Source organism: Drosophila ananassae, assembly GCF_017639315.1.
Source record: "Drosophila ananassae strain 14024-0371.13 chromosome 4 unlocalized genomic scaffold, ASM1763931v2 tig00000241, whole genome shotgun sequence".
Taxonomy (NCBI): Eukaryota; Metazoa; Arthropoda; class Insecta; order Diptera; family Drosophilidae; genus Drosophila; species Drosophila ananassae.
In genome coordinates this window covers 1,321,896-1,340,006 of record NW_025319047.1, presented here as the reverse complement: position 1 = coordinate 1,340,006, position 18,111 = coordinate 1,321,896, and the positions used below count along the sequence as shown (strand labels likewise).

The following is an 18,111-nucleotide window of genomic DNA, read 5'->3' as shown; positions in this document are numbered from 1 at the left end:
ACCTGATAAAAGGTTGCCAACTCCCACAAAGATTAACAAGCAAGCTAAAAGGACAACAGTTACTTTAGTGAAAAAATTTTTAACATTCATTTTAAACTCAGTTAATTAATGGTTAATTATAGAATAGTGATAATTTAATACTTGTAAACCTGTTGCTTTATTAGATAATATATATAATATATTAACTTAAAATTTAACTCTCTTCTTAAATAGAAACATATGTTTAACTGAGTTATACTATACCTTAAGAAGGGGAAATATGCTTAAAGGTGAGAGCATTTAATTAACTTAAGAGGTGGGAAGTGACAAACAAAAAGTTATTGAATGACAAAATTAATGCTTTTTTAGTTTTAATAGCTTATATTTTAGCTCTGTATAACAGTAATGGATACTTTAAATGGGAGATGCTTTTTTGATGTCAATGGAATCTTCTAAGGGCAATAACGATAGAAATAAACAGTTTCTAGTGCAAATAGTTGCTTGGTTAGTAGACAACACTGGTTTAACTTTTAATCAAATAGCATGTGGCGAGTCAACCGACACAATTTGAAATTGCAACGAATAAATTCTTTTTCGCCATAGTATCTAAAATCCCTTTGGGCATACTAAAAGACTACTCGCTACAAGAAGCTTCACTCTTCAAGAAATCATCTTAATATTGACAACATATACATTCCACCAAATCTTTGTATCCACACTATTCATGCAGTTATCTTTAATAAATATTAATAGTTATTAACCAACGTGGTTATATTTATTTGGAGCATAAAAGACTCCATAATTGGTGACCCTCGACAACTAGAACAATTTCAAATCACATCAAAGTCTTGAGTACATACACACAAGTATTTCACAACATGGCCGAAAACGAAGACTTCGCTGACGCGCAAGACGCTGCGCAATTCACTAGCACAGCCATGATCCAATCCGTATTTGGAAAGATGCCGTTCCCAAATTTACAATCAATCACAAACATAGAAATGTTCTTCACGAAGTTAGAAAGTTGGTTCGCACTACAAGGACTTGGTGCACGAAAAGAACAGGAAAAGTTCGCTGCAGTCATCGCCTACGCAGACCCCAAATACCTGGAACAAGTACACGATCTTGTGAACAATCCACCCGAAACTGCCCCTTACTCCACCTTAAAGGAAGCGATCCTTTCAAAGTTTACGGACTCGGAAATGGTACGTTTGGACCGACTTGCAACGGGAATTCAGCTCGGCGACAGCCGCCCAAGCCACTTACTCTGCCAACTGCAGCAAACCAAGGCAACCTGCGACGAATCAGTAGTACGACGCTACTGGATCAAACGTTTGCCTCCTCCCGTACGCGCGGTAATTGTCGGCATGATAGGAAGCTCACCGCAGACCAAACTCTCACAACTTGCAAAAGCAGCCGATGCGGTTATGGATTCCTTAAACGACGATGCGTCTGACCACGTATATGCTTTTTCAAAAAGCAAACAACAGCAGTCTCATCAAGAAGAACGCGTCATAACGCTGACCAAACGACTCGACGATAATGACAAGGCTCTGCAGCAGATTAACAACAAACTGGGACAGTTACTTAATCACAATCAAACGCGTGGCAGAAATAATCAGCGACCCCAAAATTATTACCGCAACAATGCACCTTCTAACGATAGATCGTCCCAACAACTGTGTTGGTACCACAACAAGTACGGCAGAGATGCACAGCGTTGCAGCCAACCATGCTCCTTTACAGCGTTCAACGAGGACGACCAAAAAAACTAAATGCAACCGTCAGAGGATCAGGAGGCAGCCTTGACGGATTAAGTAATTTCGCCTCTTCTTATCATCAAGCATTCCAAATTAATGTTCACAGAATCTCTTACTGCAACCGACTCTTTGTACCAGACGCCCAATCTGGGAGAAAATTTTTAGTCGATACAGGAGCCGACGTTTCGATCATTCCATACAGTACTATTCACAAGAATATACAAAACGCCAATCGCCATACACTCTTTGCAGCGAACGGCACAGAAATAAAAACATACGGCACCATCCGCTTGACACTGGACCTAGGACTACGTCGTCCTTACACTTGGAACTTCGTTATTGCTGATACCAATACTCCAATCATTGGATCCGATTTTCTACACCACTACAACCTTCTTGTCAACATCAAGGAGGCTAAGTTAGTTGATGCCAAAACACGCTTGACATGCTGTGGTATCCACACCCATCAAAATTCATCAATTATTAAAACATTCAACACATCCAACGCATTCGCTCAACTGTTGGAGGAATTCAAAGACATCACACAATTCAACACAATCACACATCGTCCATCGTCAACAACTAGCGTCACCCACGTCATCGACACCAAAGGAGCACCACCCTTCGCGCGACCACGAAGACTGACCCCAGAGAAACTCCGAGCAGCAAAGAACGAGTTCCAATATTTAATGGACATGGGAGTATGCAGACCTTCTAAAAGCCCATATGCTTCACCTTTACACATGGTACGAAAACCTACTGGTGAATGGAGACCATGCGGTGACTACCGCGCCCTCAATGCGCAAACCATACCGGACCGGTATCCACTACCACACATACAAGATTGCACACACGTGTTCTATGGAAAAACTATTTTCTCCAAGATCGATCTCAACCGCGCATACAATCAAATCCCAATAGAACCTAAAGACATCCCTAAAACGGCCATAACAACTCCTTTTGGTCTGTTTGAATTCACACACATGACATTTGGACTGTGTAACGCAGCTCAAACATTTCAACGCTATATGCATACAGCATTCAGGGATTTAGACTTTGTCTTTGTTTACGTCGACGATATAGCAGTCGCATCGGCCAACATACAACAACATCATATCCATCTGCGCCAAGTTTTCGAGAAACTGCAAGAGTACAATCTCACGATAAACCCCAGCAAATGTAGTTTCGGAAAAGAATCAATTGAGTTCCTAGGACATAAAATTAACCACCAGGGTATTAAACCTCTACAAACCAAGGTAAACGCCATTACAAATTTCCCCTTACCCAAGGTGGCCAAAGAATTACGAAGATTCCTCGCAATGATCAACTTTTATAGACGATTCATCCCCAATGCTATTCAACATCAAGCTCCACTAGTGCAGCTTATACCAGGCAATAAGAAAAACGATTCCACCCCAATCAACTGGACAACAGAAACAATCGACAAATTCAACAGTTGCAAAAATTCTTTAGCACAAGCTGCACTATTGGCACATCCTGCACCGAACGCAAACCTTTCGCTAAGCACAGACGCGAGCAACATAGCAGTGGGAGCGGTTCTACATCAAGTCATCAACTCGGAATACCAACCAATGGGATTCTTCAGCATTAAGCTCTCAGAAACACAACGAAAATATAGCACATACGATCGGGAACTCCTAGCAATTTACCTCGGAATAAAACATTTCCGCCACATGCTGGAAGGCAGGGTTTTTCACATCCGTACAGACCACAAACCCTTAGTATACGCCTTCGATCAAAAACCCGAAAAAGCATCCCCGCGACAACTTCGCCAATTGGATTTCATAGGACAATTTACCACATCTATAACACACGTAAGAGGAGACGAAAATACAACCGCAGATACGCTTTCCCGCATCGAAGCCATCGGAGATAATTGCATTAATTATAATGAAATAAGCGATGCGCAATTACGCTGTCCAGAACTCCAAAAACTACTCAATTCCAACACCAGCTCTCTTCAGTTAAAAGCAGTAAATATTCCTCATACACATCACTCACTAATTTGCGATATATCTACTTCTAGCGTACGGCCTTTCATACCACAGCCGCTTAGAAACACAATCATCGAAAAGCTACATAACATTGCACACGGTGGAGTTAAGGCAACTATAAAACTTTTAAAACAACGATTCGTTTGGCCCTCCATGCACAAAGAAATCTCCGAGTTCGTAAAACACTGCATTCCTTGCCAAAGATCAAAAATCACCCGTCACGTTCGCTCACCTCTTCAAAACTTTACACTACCCAACCAAAGATTCGAGCACATCAATCTGGATCTTATTGGACCACTACCACAATCTGGCCCGTACAGATACTGCCTCACCATTATAGATCGGTACACGAGGTGGCCAGAAGCCATCGCTATTGAAGACATGCAAGCCGATACCGTAGCATCCGCCCTCATTCGCTCCTGGATCTCCAGATTTGGCATACCGGCTCGAATCACAACGGATCAAGGCAGACAATTCGAATCGAGGCTATTCAATGAATTATCAAGGCTACTGGGAATCGATCACCTACGTACAACCGCATATCATCCACAAGCAAACGGAATCATCGAACGCTGGCATCGAACACTAAAAGCTGCCATCATGTGCAAAAACCATGCAAATTGGCCACAGAAACTACCAATAATTCTTTTAGGACTTCGCACAGCTTACAAACCGGACATTCAAGCAACACCCGCACAGCTAGTATACGGAACTACGCTCAGGTTGCCGGGAGAGTTTTTCCACCAATCAAACAAAATACAATCCCAAACGGAATATGCCAAAGAATTGGAAAAAATCATGCAAGAGATCCGTCCAGCACAAACAGCTCATCATGACACCTCCAAACCATTTATATTTAAGGAATTGGAAACCACCTCACATGTATTCCTACGAAATGATGCCGTACGCACTTCACTTCAACCTCCATACGACGGTCCATTTGAAGTCATCGAAAGGAACGACAAACACTTCACCATATCCGTCGCTGGACGTCCAGTCAAAGTATCAGTGGACCGCCTCAAGCCCGCCTTCATAATAATGCAACAGCCAACAGACAAAAGCTCAACGTTGGAACCACCAAATAAAGGACCAGACCTACAGGCTCTTGGAGAGTCACCGGAAACAACCTCACCTCCAAGACCCCGGCGTACAATTAGACTCCCTGCTCGCTTTGCACCATGAAGTCTAGGGGGGAGTACTGTGGCGAGTCAACCGACACAATTTGAAATTGCAACGAATAAATTCTTTTTCGCCATAGTATCTAAAATCCCTTTGGGCATACTAAAAGACTACTCGCTACAAGAAGCTTCACTCTTCAAGAAATCATCTTAATATTGACAACATATACATTCCACCAAATCTTTGTATCCACACTATTCATGCAGTTATCTTTAATAAATATTAATAGTTATTAACCAACGTGGTTATATTTATTTGGAGCATAAAAGACTCCATAAGCACAATGTTGCAGATTGGCCCTTGAAGAAGTACAAGACATAGCTGATGAGGAAATAGAAGTAGAAAAATATAACCCTATTATTTCTGGAATAATTACTGAAAAAGAAATCGATGATTGCAAAAAAAATCCAAATCGTGTACCAAATTTGATTATAAAAAATATAAAAAAAAGGAGTAAAGCGATTGGTAGCATTCTTGGCTTTGCCTCTACGGCAAGACGTAGAGATAAACCTGATGCGATTTATTATTTAGTAAAAAAATTTCCTATCTTGGACAATAACGTTATAGCTAAATTAATTAGTACAACAAATTACACAGTTGAGCAGGTAAGAGATGGATCTCATCATAACATGCAAAATATAAAACCCCAAGATCCTGTACTACTCGGCTTATGTAGTCAAGAAAATTTAGAAGCAGAAGTGGAAAAAGCAAAAGTAGAAGAGGAGAAGCAAGAAAGGTTAAAAAAATATAAAGAATAGCTATTGAAAATCCTCAAATTTTTGTGCTTTGTTAACATTAAATTAACTTGACTTGCTAGTGTTTATTAGTATAATGTAAGTAAAGTACGGGGTTTAATGATAATTAAGCTTAATACGCACTGAAACTAACTCAGCCTAATTTATTATCTTATAGTCACATTTTAGGTTAGTAAGCATCAATTAAAATTTTTGGAGGATTATGACAACAATCAATGAAGATGTTTTGGCAAAAGGAAAGGTTACAGCTCAACCTGAAAAAAGTGAGCAAATTTACAATAACGATACAGTAAAACAGATGGTCAATGAAGGTACTGAGAAAAACAGAAAAACATTAGATCTGAGCGAATTAAAAGAGAAAACAGCAGAAGAATTGTTAGAGTTAGCTGAAGAAAGAAAAATTTCAACTAACGGTAAAAGCAATGGTAGAATGCTAAAGCAGGAAATAATATTCAGCTTAATGAAAAAAATGAGTGAAGAAGGAGGCATAACCACAGGGAGTGGAATAGTGGAAATATTGCCTGATGGTTTTGGTTTCTTACGTTCAGCAAGTGCAAATTATGCCCCAAGTACCGATGATGTTTATATTTCTAACGGGCAAATAAAGAAGTTTAATTTACGTACAGGAGATATGGCATATGGAGAAATAAGGCCACCTGGTGATAAAGAGAGATATTTTACTTTAACTAAGGTTCAAAGTATAAACTCTACTGAAGTAAGTGAATTAAGAAAGTACGTCCATTTTGATAATTTGCTTCCTCTTTATCCTGAGGAAAGCATAGTACTTGAGTGTAATAATGGTGATGATAAAAAAGGCTTAAGCATGCGTGCTATAGATATAGTAGCTCCTCTTGGAAAAGGGCAAAGAGCGTTAGTAGTTGCTCCACCTCGCACAGGAAAAACTGTATTGCTTCAGCAAATGGCTAACTCTATAGCTATAAATCACCCTGAAGTAGAATTAATAGTGTTACTTATAGATGAAAGACCTGAAGAAGTAACAGATATGATACGTTCTGTAAAAGGTGAGGTAGTAAGTTCTACGTTCGATGAGCCTGCTTACCGTCACGTACAGCTTGCTGAAATAGTAATAGAAAAAGCTAAAAGAATGGTTGAGCATAAAAAAGATGTGGTAATTCTACTTGACAATATTACTAGACTTGCACGTGCTTATAATGCGGTTATTCCTTCGTCTGGGAAAGTTCTAACTGGTGGTGTAGATTCAAACGCACTGCAGAGACCAAAACGCTTTTTTGGAGCAGCTCGTAATATTGAGAATGGGGGTTCTTTAACTATAATCGCCACAGCTCTTATAGAGACTGGTTCAAAAATGGATGAAGTTATTTTTGAAGAGTTTAAAGGTACAGGAAATGCTGAGATCATACTTGATAGAAAACTTTCTGATAAACGTATATTTCCAGCTATTGATATTACAAAATCCGGAACAAGGAAGGAAGAGCTATTAGTTGATAAGGCTATACTAAATAAAATATGGGTGGTGCGTAGGATACTCAATCCTATGGGACCCGTTGAAGCAATGGAATTTTTACGTGACAAACTACTTTTAACAAAGAGCAATGCTGACTTTTTTAACTCCATGAATCACTAAAAGTAAGCCAGTTATGATGGATATGCTGAGCAAAAAGTAAAACGCTCTTATAGCTAAAATAATTTGGATTTACCAAAATATATTTATAGTTAAGTTGGCAATTTACCTTAAGTTAGCGCGTGACACTGGAATAACACCCTTGGTGGTAACAACTAAAGAAAAATATCAACTAGGTTTATAATCTATCACTACCGTGTTTGCAATTTTGTCATGAAAAGCTTGTTTATGTTCATCATCTACTGCACATACTAAAACTAGGATTAGTATAGCTAAAAGTAAAATAGGATTATAAAGCGATATACAGTAAATTATGAAAAAAGCGATGGTTCTTTTTATTGCTTGTTGTTGATGAACGGTCACTGTAAAACTAAAAAACTGCTTTAATTAACAATTCGATTTGGAAACTGGGCACACAAGAAGTTTATGTAGAGAAGAAGAAGGAACTAGAAGCGTCGATTGCAAGTTCGGCGTGTGAGTTTTTGCTTTGCTTTGTGAGACAGATGGCGAAATCAAGCGATTGAGCCAGCACTTATAATTCAATAAATAAGGTTAATCATCATAGGAAGTTTGGTCCTTCAGAGCCAGATTCGTTATTGTTAGTAAAGTAAAGCACCATTGCGATGGAACAACTCAAACGGCTAAAGGGAGTGAGGGGCCGTCTCAAATCCAGCCTCACCAAACTGCTACACACAGCAGAAAACTCTTCCGCATCAATCGGCGTTGACGCCGTGGAGGTACTGCTAGTCAGGCTCGACAAGGTTTGGAATGATTTCGAACTTGCCGGAGATGATCTGAGCGTGCTTGACGACGTCGAGGGCTGGGTTGATCCTGCGGATGACTACGACGAGTATGAGGCGAAGTACATAAAAGCCCGTGCGCTTTTGTTTTCCCTCAAGCGCTCACAGGAGCCGACAACACCAACAAGACATGCAGAAGGAGATTCAATAGCTAACAACGACGCTATTTCTCGCTTAGTGCAGCAACAACAAGAGTTTTTCGAACGCCTAGGAGCAACTTCAACACCAACCCAGGCTGACGCCGCGGCGCCAGTAAGGGAGACAGAATTACCGAAAATACACATAAAACCGTTTGGTGGCATTTACAAGGAGTGGCCAGCCTTCAAAGCACTGTACATAAGCACTGTACATAGCAAGCAACATCTGGGTAAGATACAAAAGTACCACTATCTAAAATCGTTCCTCGTGGACGAGGCTGCAAGTTTGGTACGCCATTTGCCGATTTCTGAGACGGCATATGACAACGCTTGGGAACGCCTCAACGAGAGATACGATCGACCACGGCAAATTATTCACAACCTGTTGGACACCTTTATGGAGCTACCATCGACTAACAATGGAGAGGTATCCATATTGCGTAGCATATCAGATGGTGCAAATGAGGTCATCCGTGCATTGGACTCAATTGGCCATATGGACCGAGACTGCTGGGTTATCCATTTATTGCTGAACAAAATCGATCCAGAGTCACGCCGCAAATGGGTAGATGCAAGCCGTGCTTCAAATTCACCAAAAGTCGAAGAGTTCTTCAAGTTCCTGGACGCACGATGTGAAGAATTTGAGCTGTGTCAAAGCGATCCTGTACCGAGACAGGGTGGTAACAATAAGAAGACAAGCAGAGCCATGGTAACTGCTGCGCTGACAAAATGCGTGAATTGTAATGCGGATGGGCATCAACTGTCTAAGTGTCCTCAATTCATTGGTTTGTCTATCGACCAACGCCGTTCTTTTGTAAAGCACAAATCTCTCTGCTTTAACTGTCTCAAACCAGGTCACAGGTCATCAAACTGTAGCTCAAAGTACAACTGTCAGCAGTGTGGCAGCAGACACCACACACTCATACACACGCATGCTATGCAGACCAACGAGGGTCAAATCACATCCACGTCTTCAAGCGATCGCAACGATCCAGACACGACATCGGTGACTGCGAGTCACATGTCACAGGCACTACTCACGCCAACCCTATTGTCACATGGGCAAGTAGGACGAACATGTACTTTGCCAACTGCATTGGTACACATCCGCAACTCTCAAGGCACATACACAAACTGCCGAGTGCTACTCGACACGGGCTCGGAGTTATCATATGTATCGGAACGCTGTATTAAGGCACTGGGTCTTAATCGGGCTCCTGGCCGGATTCTCATTTCCGGCATTTCTTCAATCAAGGCCGATACCACGAGGGGATTCAGCACACTCACGATCAAGTCTCGAGTTTCTGATCACTCGCTACAAGTAAAAGCTCACATTCTAGGAAAAATCACATCTACGCTGGCAAGGGAAAACATTGATGCATCTGCGCTTGAGATTTTCAATGGGATTCCGCTTGCAGACACTGAATTCAACTCGGCATCGCCTATAGACGTCCTACTAGGCACCGATTCTGTATGGGCTATTTTAACCGGCAACAGGAAGCTGGATGCGCAAGGCAACATAATAGCCATTTCAACAATCTTTGGATGGGTTATCACATCGATTGCGTATCAAAATCCATCAATCACCACGTCATTTTTGTCTACAGTCGATATCCATGCTACTTTACAAAGGTTTTGGGAAATCGAGGACTCCCAAATCACCACTCACCATGATCCTGAAAATGTTAAGGTTGAAGAGCATTTTCAAACCACGCACTCACGCGACTCCAAGGGAAGATACACCGTAGAGCTTCCATTCAAGGATGCAGATCCACAATTCACTGACACTCTGCAGGGAGCAACCCAACGCTTTGCTTCTGTGGAGCGCCGTCTACATAGAGACACAGATCTGCACTCACGGTATGTACAATTCATGCAAGAGTATATTTCTCTAGGCCACATGCGCCAATTGAACCCTGACGAAATTCTCACCAACGATGGAAGGGTATTCTACATGCCACATCACCCGGTACTTGGAAAGAAACTACGAGTAGTTTTTGACGGTTCATTCCAAGATTCTTCTGGTCAATCTTTAAACGACACCCTGAACGTTGGGCCGAGCATTCAACGAAACCTGTTCGATGTATGCGTACGCTTTCGCCTACATAAATACGTTTTTTCTGCGGACATCATCAAGATGTTCAGGCAAATTTGGATCAACAAGCATCACCGCAACTATCAACGTATCGTTTGGAGAGAACATCCTTCAGCTCCACTTCTACATTACCAACTCTGCACTGTAACCTATGGCACTGCGTGTGCACCATTTCTGGCTGTACGGGTTCTTGAGCAACTGGCCAGAGACTACCAACATTTGTATCCAACTGCTGCGCGCATTCTTCTTGAAGATTTCTACGTTGACGACGTTTTAACAGGAGCTGACACCGAGGAAAAGCTTCTACAATACAAACAAGAACTAATTCAACTAATGTCATGTGCTCAACTCGAGCTTGGAAAATGGATTTCCAACAGCAACCGCGTTGTCGACCCTGAGACAACAATCACAAACAATACATCATACAGTCCACTCGAAACTACGAACAAGGTTTTGGGAATTCATTGGCAACCGCACACGGACACATTGGCATACAAGGTATCTTTGCCCAGCGAGGGAAGGATTACAAAACGACAAGTTTTATCAGACGTGTCTCGCATTTTCGACCCACTTGGATTGCTGGCTCCAGTGGTTATTCAATTCAAAATCCTGTTCCAAGAACTTTGGGTTCTCAACTTAGACTGGGACAGCCCGCTACCGCTCAGCCTGGAAGATTGGTATCTCAAATGCAAGAACGATATCAACACGCTCAATGAACTTGAGGTTCCACGCTACATTGGCAACTCTACTGACACAATTGAATTGCACGCCTTCTCGGACGCATCTATAAAAGCCTACGCCGCTGCCGTTTACAGTAGAGTCACTCTCCCTGATGGTAACATACAGGTTACTCTTATTGCTGCAAAGACTCGTGTTGCACCGCTCAAAACACAATCACTTCCACGCCTGGAATTGTGCGGCGCACTGCTACTAAGTCGACTCATCAACTCAGTCAAAGCTGCACTGAAAAACTACAACGTCACTGTTTACGCCTGGTGCGACTCTACCATTGTTTTGGCTTGGCTCTCGCACATACCTGCCAAACTAAAGACTTTCGTCGCAAACCGCACTGCCGAAATCCTCAGCATCATTCCACGAGATCACTGGCAACATGTCAAATCAGATGACAACCCTGCTGACTGCGCTTCAAGGGGCATGCTAGCTGCTGACTTAGTAAACCACAACCTATGGTGGAAGGGCCCACACTGGCTATACTCAACCGAAGCTGAATGGGTAAAAACACCTAGCACTCCTCATTCTAGTTTCATTTCAGATGAACAAGTCCAGGCTGAAGTAAAAGGTTCCGCTTTCACGACAATGAGAACATACAACACTGAAACCTCACTATTGGATGAACTGATCGACCGTGTCTCCTCGTGGCCGAAGCTACTTCGTATTCTCGCCTACGTTCTCAAGTTCATCCGACGCACTCGCAGAAAATCCAACACCGCTACGCTGACACTTGAGGAGATCCATGACGCACGGATCCTGTACCTGCGCCATGCCCAAGACGAATTCCAAGCTGACTACAAGCGACTCCTCAACCAGCAAGATTTGGGAAACAAATCAAAATTGCGCACCCTCTCACCGCAAATCGACAAACATGGACTCCTGCGAGTGGGTGGCCGCTTAGGTAACTCAGAACTGCCAGCGGATGTGCAGCATCCAATAATTATGCCCAAATCTCATCGCATAACGAAACTCATTCTGGAACATGAGCACCGGATTCACTTACATCCTGGAGTATCGGCGTTATTCGTGATCGCACGCCAACGCTACTGGGTGTTTGGCGCACGCAACCTCATTCGAAAGATCACGCATGACTGTCTAAAATGCTTTAGACAACGGCAACACACATCTCACCAATTCATGTCAGATCTGCCGTCTGTCCGGGTTCGGCAGGCATTTCCGTTTGCAAACACTGGCTGCGACTACGCCGGGCCAATCACCCTCAAGGTCCACAAGGGACGAAATCCACGCAAGGAAAAGGGTTACATCTGCCTATTTGTATGCCTAGCCACTTCTGCCTTGCATTTGGAGTTGGCTACAGATCTTACAACCGACACATTCTTGGCGGCACTCAGACGATTCATCTCTCGCCGCGGGAAATGCTTGCAAATGTATAGCGACAACGGGAGAAACTTCGTCGGGGCAAAAAGGGTATTAAACGAAATGCAAACTCTTCTGAAGTCAGACGAACACAACAACACCGTACTGAAGGCCCTGGTAGACGAAGGAATCAACTGGAATTTCATTCCCCCCCATGCACCACACTGGGGTGGCAAATGGGAATCAGCTGTGCGCTCTGTCAAACTGCATCTTCATAGAGTCATTGGCAAGAATGTCCTCACCTTTGAGAAAATGCACACACTTCTCGCCCAAATAGAAGCTGTGGTCAACTCACGTCCACTATTCTCAACTTCGGACACTGAGGTCAACTATCTGTCGCCAGCACACTTCCTCATTGGTCGTCCCTACACGACAGTACCAGAAGGCGATCTATCAAATGTACCAATCAACCGTTTGGATTATTGGCAACAGACTCAAGCTATGCTGCAAGGCTTCTGGAAACAATGGCACATGGAATATCTTACATCACTCCAGCATCGGCCAAAGTGGATGAACAAATCGGTCAACATGGCCAAAGATGACATCGTGCTCCTTAAGGATTCTCACACCCCGCCAGCAGCATGGCCTCTCGGAAGAGTCATCGAAACGTATCCAGGAAAGGATGGAATGGTCCGCGCTGTACGACTTAGGACTCCAACTGGAGAAACCACCCGTCCAATTGTCAAGCTCGCCCTATTACCAAATTCTGAAACAGTGTTTCAGGGGAGGCCGGGATGTTGATGAACGGTCACTGTAAAACTAAAAAACTGCTTTAATTAACAATTCGATTTGGAAACTGGGCACACAAGAAGTTTATGTAGAGAAGAAGAAGGAACTAGAAGCGTCGATTGCAAGTTCGGCGTGTGAGTTTTTGCTTTGCTTTGTGAGACAGATGGCGAAATCAAGCGATTGAGCCAGCACTTATAATTCAATAAATAAGGTTAATCATCACTTGTATTAGAGTGATCTGCTCAAGTGTATCTTTGTCTCTTACACGCATGCTAAATAACAAGTGCCCTAGAGTGCCGCCAAATTTTACTAGCATGAATATATGAAATATACATGGTATCATTAAAAATAAAGAAAATACAATCGTGGTGATTACAATTATTGCACCCATGATCCCTTGTATTGCGTGTGTAAGTGAGAAACCTACCGCCATTAAAGCAAATGGTATTGCGATAAATAAAATACAATCAACTATAAATGCTAGAATACGCCTTGTCATTGTTGAGTAGTTTACGTTTTTATCCATACACTGCCTATAAAGAAAAATATCAACTAGGTTTATAATCTATCACTACCGTGTTTGCAACTTTGTCATAAAAAGTCTGCTTGCGTTGATCAAATATTGCAAACATTAGAACTAAAGTTAGTATAATAAAAAGGCATCCAGAAACATAGCTAGGCAGAAGATAAGACAGAAAATTATAAATAACCCAAATGCCTTCCCTAAAAATGTATCTTATTGTTGCTTGCATTAGAGTAACGTTTTTAAATGTATTTGCATCTTTTATACGTACGCCGCACAGTAGTCTTCCTGGAGTGCAACCGTACTTCGTTATTGTTAATATATTAAATACTATATATGTTATAAGCAGTGTTGCCATAAGGATTATCCTATGGGTAGATATATCATCTACATCGTAATTTAGAAAAAGGAGTGAAACAAGTGCTATTATCATCCATAAAACACCGTCGATCGCACATGCTGAAACTCGCCTCAGAATCCCTGCATAACTTACTTTAGTATCCATACTCTGCCCATGTTCTACTGTGACATAACTAGTATAAAAATATGTTATTAAATAACCGTAAATATACTAATTTGGGTAATATTAGCTACTTGTGTCACTCTATTATTTGAATTAACATTAAATCATTTACAGTTAGGGAAGTTATGTCAACACCAATCACAGTTGCGTATGGCGACGGTATCGGACCAGAGATTATGGAGGCGGTGCTGTCGATATTGCGCGGAGCGGAAGCGAAGATCTCAATAGATATTATTGAAATAGGGGAACGTGTTTATAGTAAGGAATGGTCTCACGGAATTTCTCCAAGTGGTTGGGAGTCTATTGAAAGGACAAAGATATTACTTAAGTCTCCGACAACAACTCCGCAAGGTAAAGGCCACAAAAGCTTAAACGTTGCACTCAGAAAAAATCTAGGGTTGTATGCAAATATCAGACCATGCATTTCATATCATCCTGTGATAGAAAATAAATTCGGTAAGTTTGATATCGTAGTGATACGCGAAAATGAAGAGGACGTTTACACCGGAATAGAGCATAGGCTCACTGGTGACTCTTACCAATGCACTAAAATTATTACTAGGTCTGGCTCAGAGAAGATATGCAGGTACGCTTTTGAATACGCGAAAAAACACAACAGAAAAAAAGTAACTTGCCTGACTAAAGATAACATAATGAAAATGACTGACGGCACTTTCCATGCAGCGTTTGATCGCATTGCAAAGGAATACCAGGACATAAAGGCAGAACATTATATAGTTGATATTGGAATGGCACGTGTTGCAACAGAACCCGAGAATTTCGATGTTATAGTAACCGAGAACTTATATGGCGACATATTATCAGACATTGTGGCACAAACCTCTGGATCTGTGGGGCTTGCTGGAAGTAGCAACATCGGAAATGAATACGCAATGTTTGAAGCAGTGCACGGTTCTGCCCCTGATATTGCAGGAAAAAACATAGCTAATCCTTCTGGTCTTTTAAATGCTGCAGTGCATATGCTAATTTACATAGGTCAAGTGGGTACTGCAAAATTAATCTACGATGCATGGCTCAAGACTTTGGAGGGTGGAATACACACTGCCGATTTGTATAAGGAGAAAAGAAGTAAACAGAAAGTTGGTACAAAAGAATTTGCAGAAGCTGTTATAGATAATTTAGGAAAGAAACCTGCTGAGCTTACAATTGGCAGTGGTTCGGATAGTAAAATAAATTTGGATAGTAAAATAAATAAAGTACAAGACAATTACGAACAAGATTACAAAGTTAAAAAGCTAGTGGGTAGTGATATAACTCTCGCTTGGGACAAATCCAGTAATGTTGATCAAATAGTAGGATTATTTGAATCAAGTAATCCGCAGATTATAGCAATATATTCGAAAGGCCTTGCGATTTGGCCAGGAAGTTCAAAGTCTTCAAGTGACCAAATAACCTGTAGGTTTATCGCGAATAGCGAAAAAAAACCTATCACAAATAGTGACGTAAACGACCTACTAATCAAACTCGAAGAAAATACCTTTGACGTAGTAAGAATGGATAAGTTGTATTTGTATGATGGGAAAGAGGGGTTTTTCTCTTAATGATCGTTTGACATTCTTATGATTGCATAAAACATTTAAATAGATTATACTAGAGATATAATTTATTTATGTGAGATGTAGTAATGGGTCAACATTTCAAGTTAACTGGTCAGGAGTTTTGTGATAATGCTGACCTGTTCAACGTATTGGAAGTAGAAGCTAAGCAAGTTGTAGACAAGAATTATGAAGAGCTTAGCGCAATTTTGAAGAAACAGCATAAGCAGTTAATTCTTGTAAATCATCCTGACAAGGGTGGAGATAAAAATAGATTTGATCAAATTTATAAAGCTTATCAAGAACTAAAAAAATATATTGAACCTTTGGAATCAGGAAATCCTTGTGTTAAAGTCAGTATTGGCGCTGAAAGTGATGGGCGTTTAACAGCAAGAGAGTTTCACTATAGGAAAAATTTGTTTAATAAGCTAAAAGTAAGTGAGGAAGAGGCTGTAGGTAAAGATTTTGATGGATTGATTTCTATACTAAAAAGAAATGACTATTCGTTTGAAAAAGACCTAGAAAAACGCATTGAACTTGAAGATAAAATAGAGAGGATTTTGCAAAATCCAAATTTAGATGATTTTGAGAAGAATGTAAAGAGTGCAGGATTAATGGAAGAGCTATATCAATATATAGCAAAGCCAAGCATACAATTATTCAATTATGTTACTCCTCTAGGAAAAAAGAGAAGCCTAATTGAAGAAGATAAAAAGACATTAGCATTGAAATTTATAGAGCGTAAAAATGCCTTACTATTTATTCGGACTCTTAGTGTTCTACCCTTAGGCCTGTTAACTACAATTACTATAGGTTGCTATTTTTCATGGTGGATCATAGCACTTAATATCATTATTAGTAACGCCTCTCGTTTATTAATAGGTCATTATATGAAAAAATATGCCAACTCAGAAATTTCTACTGATGAATTCATGAGTAAAATAAACTATATCGCACTAGGTAGTAAGCTTCTTATCAACTATCCTTTAGCTGCTTTTTCTGTTTATCTACTTACAACAAATTTCATTGCTAATAGATTAACTGTTGGTGGAACCATACTTGGTTCACTATTGTTATTGGCAGTATTAATTGAAATGTTAGCTCCTGTTTTCTCAAAAGGCTGTGAAATATATGCTGAAAAGCACACAAAAGATTTACTAGAAGAGGATCCAAGAGATAGGGTACAAAAGGAAACTGACCTGTTAGGATGGTATGATCCACGAAAACTGTTAATGCCAATTGTTATGCCTCTTGTTAAAAAGTGTTTTGCGGAAGTGGCAAGCGAATTTGCTGAGAGGAATTTTGATGAGGTAAAAACTGATATGTCTGATGTTAATGCTAAAGGACTATCTAAGCCTAAAGGAATTGAATTTGCACAGCAACCAGTGTAGTATAAGCTTTTAGCTCTATGCATGGACTCAAAAAAAGTAGAATTGATATTTGAAAAGTTTCAACAATCAAATCCTGCACCAAAAATAGAGCTGAATTATACCAATGATTTTACGTTATTAGTTGCGATAGTTCTATCAGCGCGAACAACTGATATAAGCGTTAATAAAATTACAAAGGAGCTATTTAGTATCACTGATACGCCAGAAAAAATGCTGAGTTTTGGGCAGAGTGAGCTAAGAAAATGCATAAGCAGTATTGGTTTATATAATTCCAAAGCAAAAAACATAATCGGGCTCAGCAAAATATTGATTGAGAGGTACAATAGCAAAGTGCCTACTGATTTCGATGATTTGGTGTCTTTGCCGGGAGTGGGAAGAAAGAGCGCTAATGTGTTCTTAAATTCGGGGCTTGGCATTCCAACATTGGCAGTTGATACTCACGTTTTTAGAGTGAGCAATAGAATCGGGCTTGTGAAAGAAAAAGATGTGTTTAAAACAGAACAATCTCTTTTAAATGTGGTTCCCAAAAAATACCTGCTTTATGCTCATCATTGGCTAGTTTTGCATGGTAGATATGTTTGCAAAGCACAGAAACCTTCGTGTGAAACGTGCATAATTCATGATTTATGTGAATTTGAGTGCAAAAGGTATAAAGTCTAGTATTTCTTTTTTTGTCATCCAAGTAGCTATAGAAACGAAAAAACTTACTTGACACATTTTGCTGGAATGATACAAGTTATTATTCAAACAACAGTTATGCAAGAGATCTGATTACATCTAAGCTAACAATGGACCACTAGATATATTACTAATCACGTTGACCTGATTTAATATTTTATTAGTGGGATTGAAATAATTGTATCCGTTCAGCGGAGTGGCAGAATAAGGTAGACAAGGTGATCTAAAAAGATAATCATAGAGCAAAAGTGAAATAATATGGTAAACCTTTTAGAACTT

The 18,111-nt window shown here is 40.6% G+C and overlaps 2 protein-coding genes across 3 annotated transcripts; both read left to right on the top strand.

Moving 5' to 3' along the window:
• The first annotated feature begins 229 nt into the window (after positions 1-229).
• LOC123258074 (transcription termination factor Rho 1-like) lies at positions 230-7,608 on the top strand. Of its 2 annotated transcripts, XM_044717983.1 has the most exons (3): positions 231-483; positions 5,226-7,046; positions 7,107-7,608. In XM_044717983.1, the coding sequence occupies exons 2-3, from the start codon at positions 5,891-5,893 to the stop codon at positions 7,292-7,294; spliced, it is 1,344 nt and encodes a 447-aa protein (XP_044573918.1). In that variant the 5' UTR covers positions 231-483; positions 5,226-5,890; the 3' UTR covers positions 7,295-7,608. The 2 variants fall into 2 exon arrangements, with proteins under 2 accessions (XP_044573917.1, XP_044573918.1); XM_044717982.1 differs by having other exon boundaries at positions 230-483; positions 5,226-7,608.
• Positions 7,609-7,671: 63 nt separating this feature from the next.
• LOC123258071 lies at positions 7,672-13,382 on the top strand. Its single transcript, XM_044717977.1, has one exon. It carries the CDS (start codon positions 7,915-7,917, stop codon positions 13,171-13,173), a length of 5,259 nt encoding a protein of 1,752 aa, XP_044573912.1. The 5' UTR covers positions 7,672-7,914; the 3' UTR covers positions 13,174-13,382.
• Positions 13,383-18,111: the final 4,729 nt, after the last annotated feature.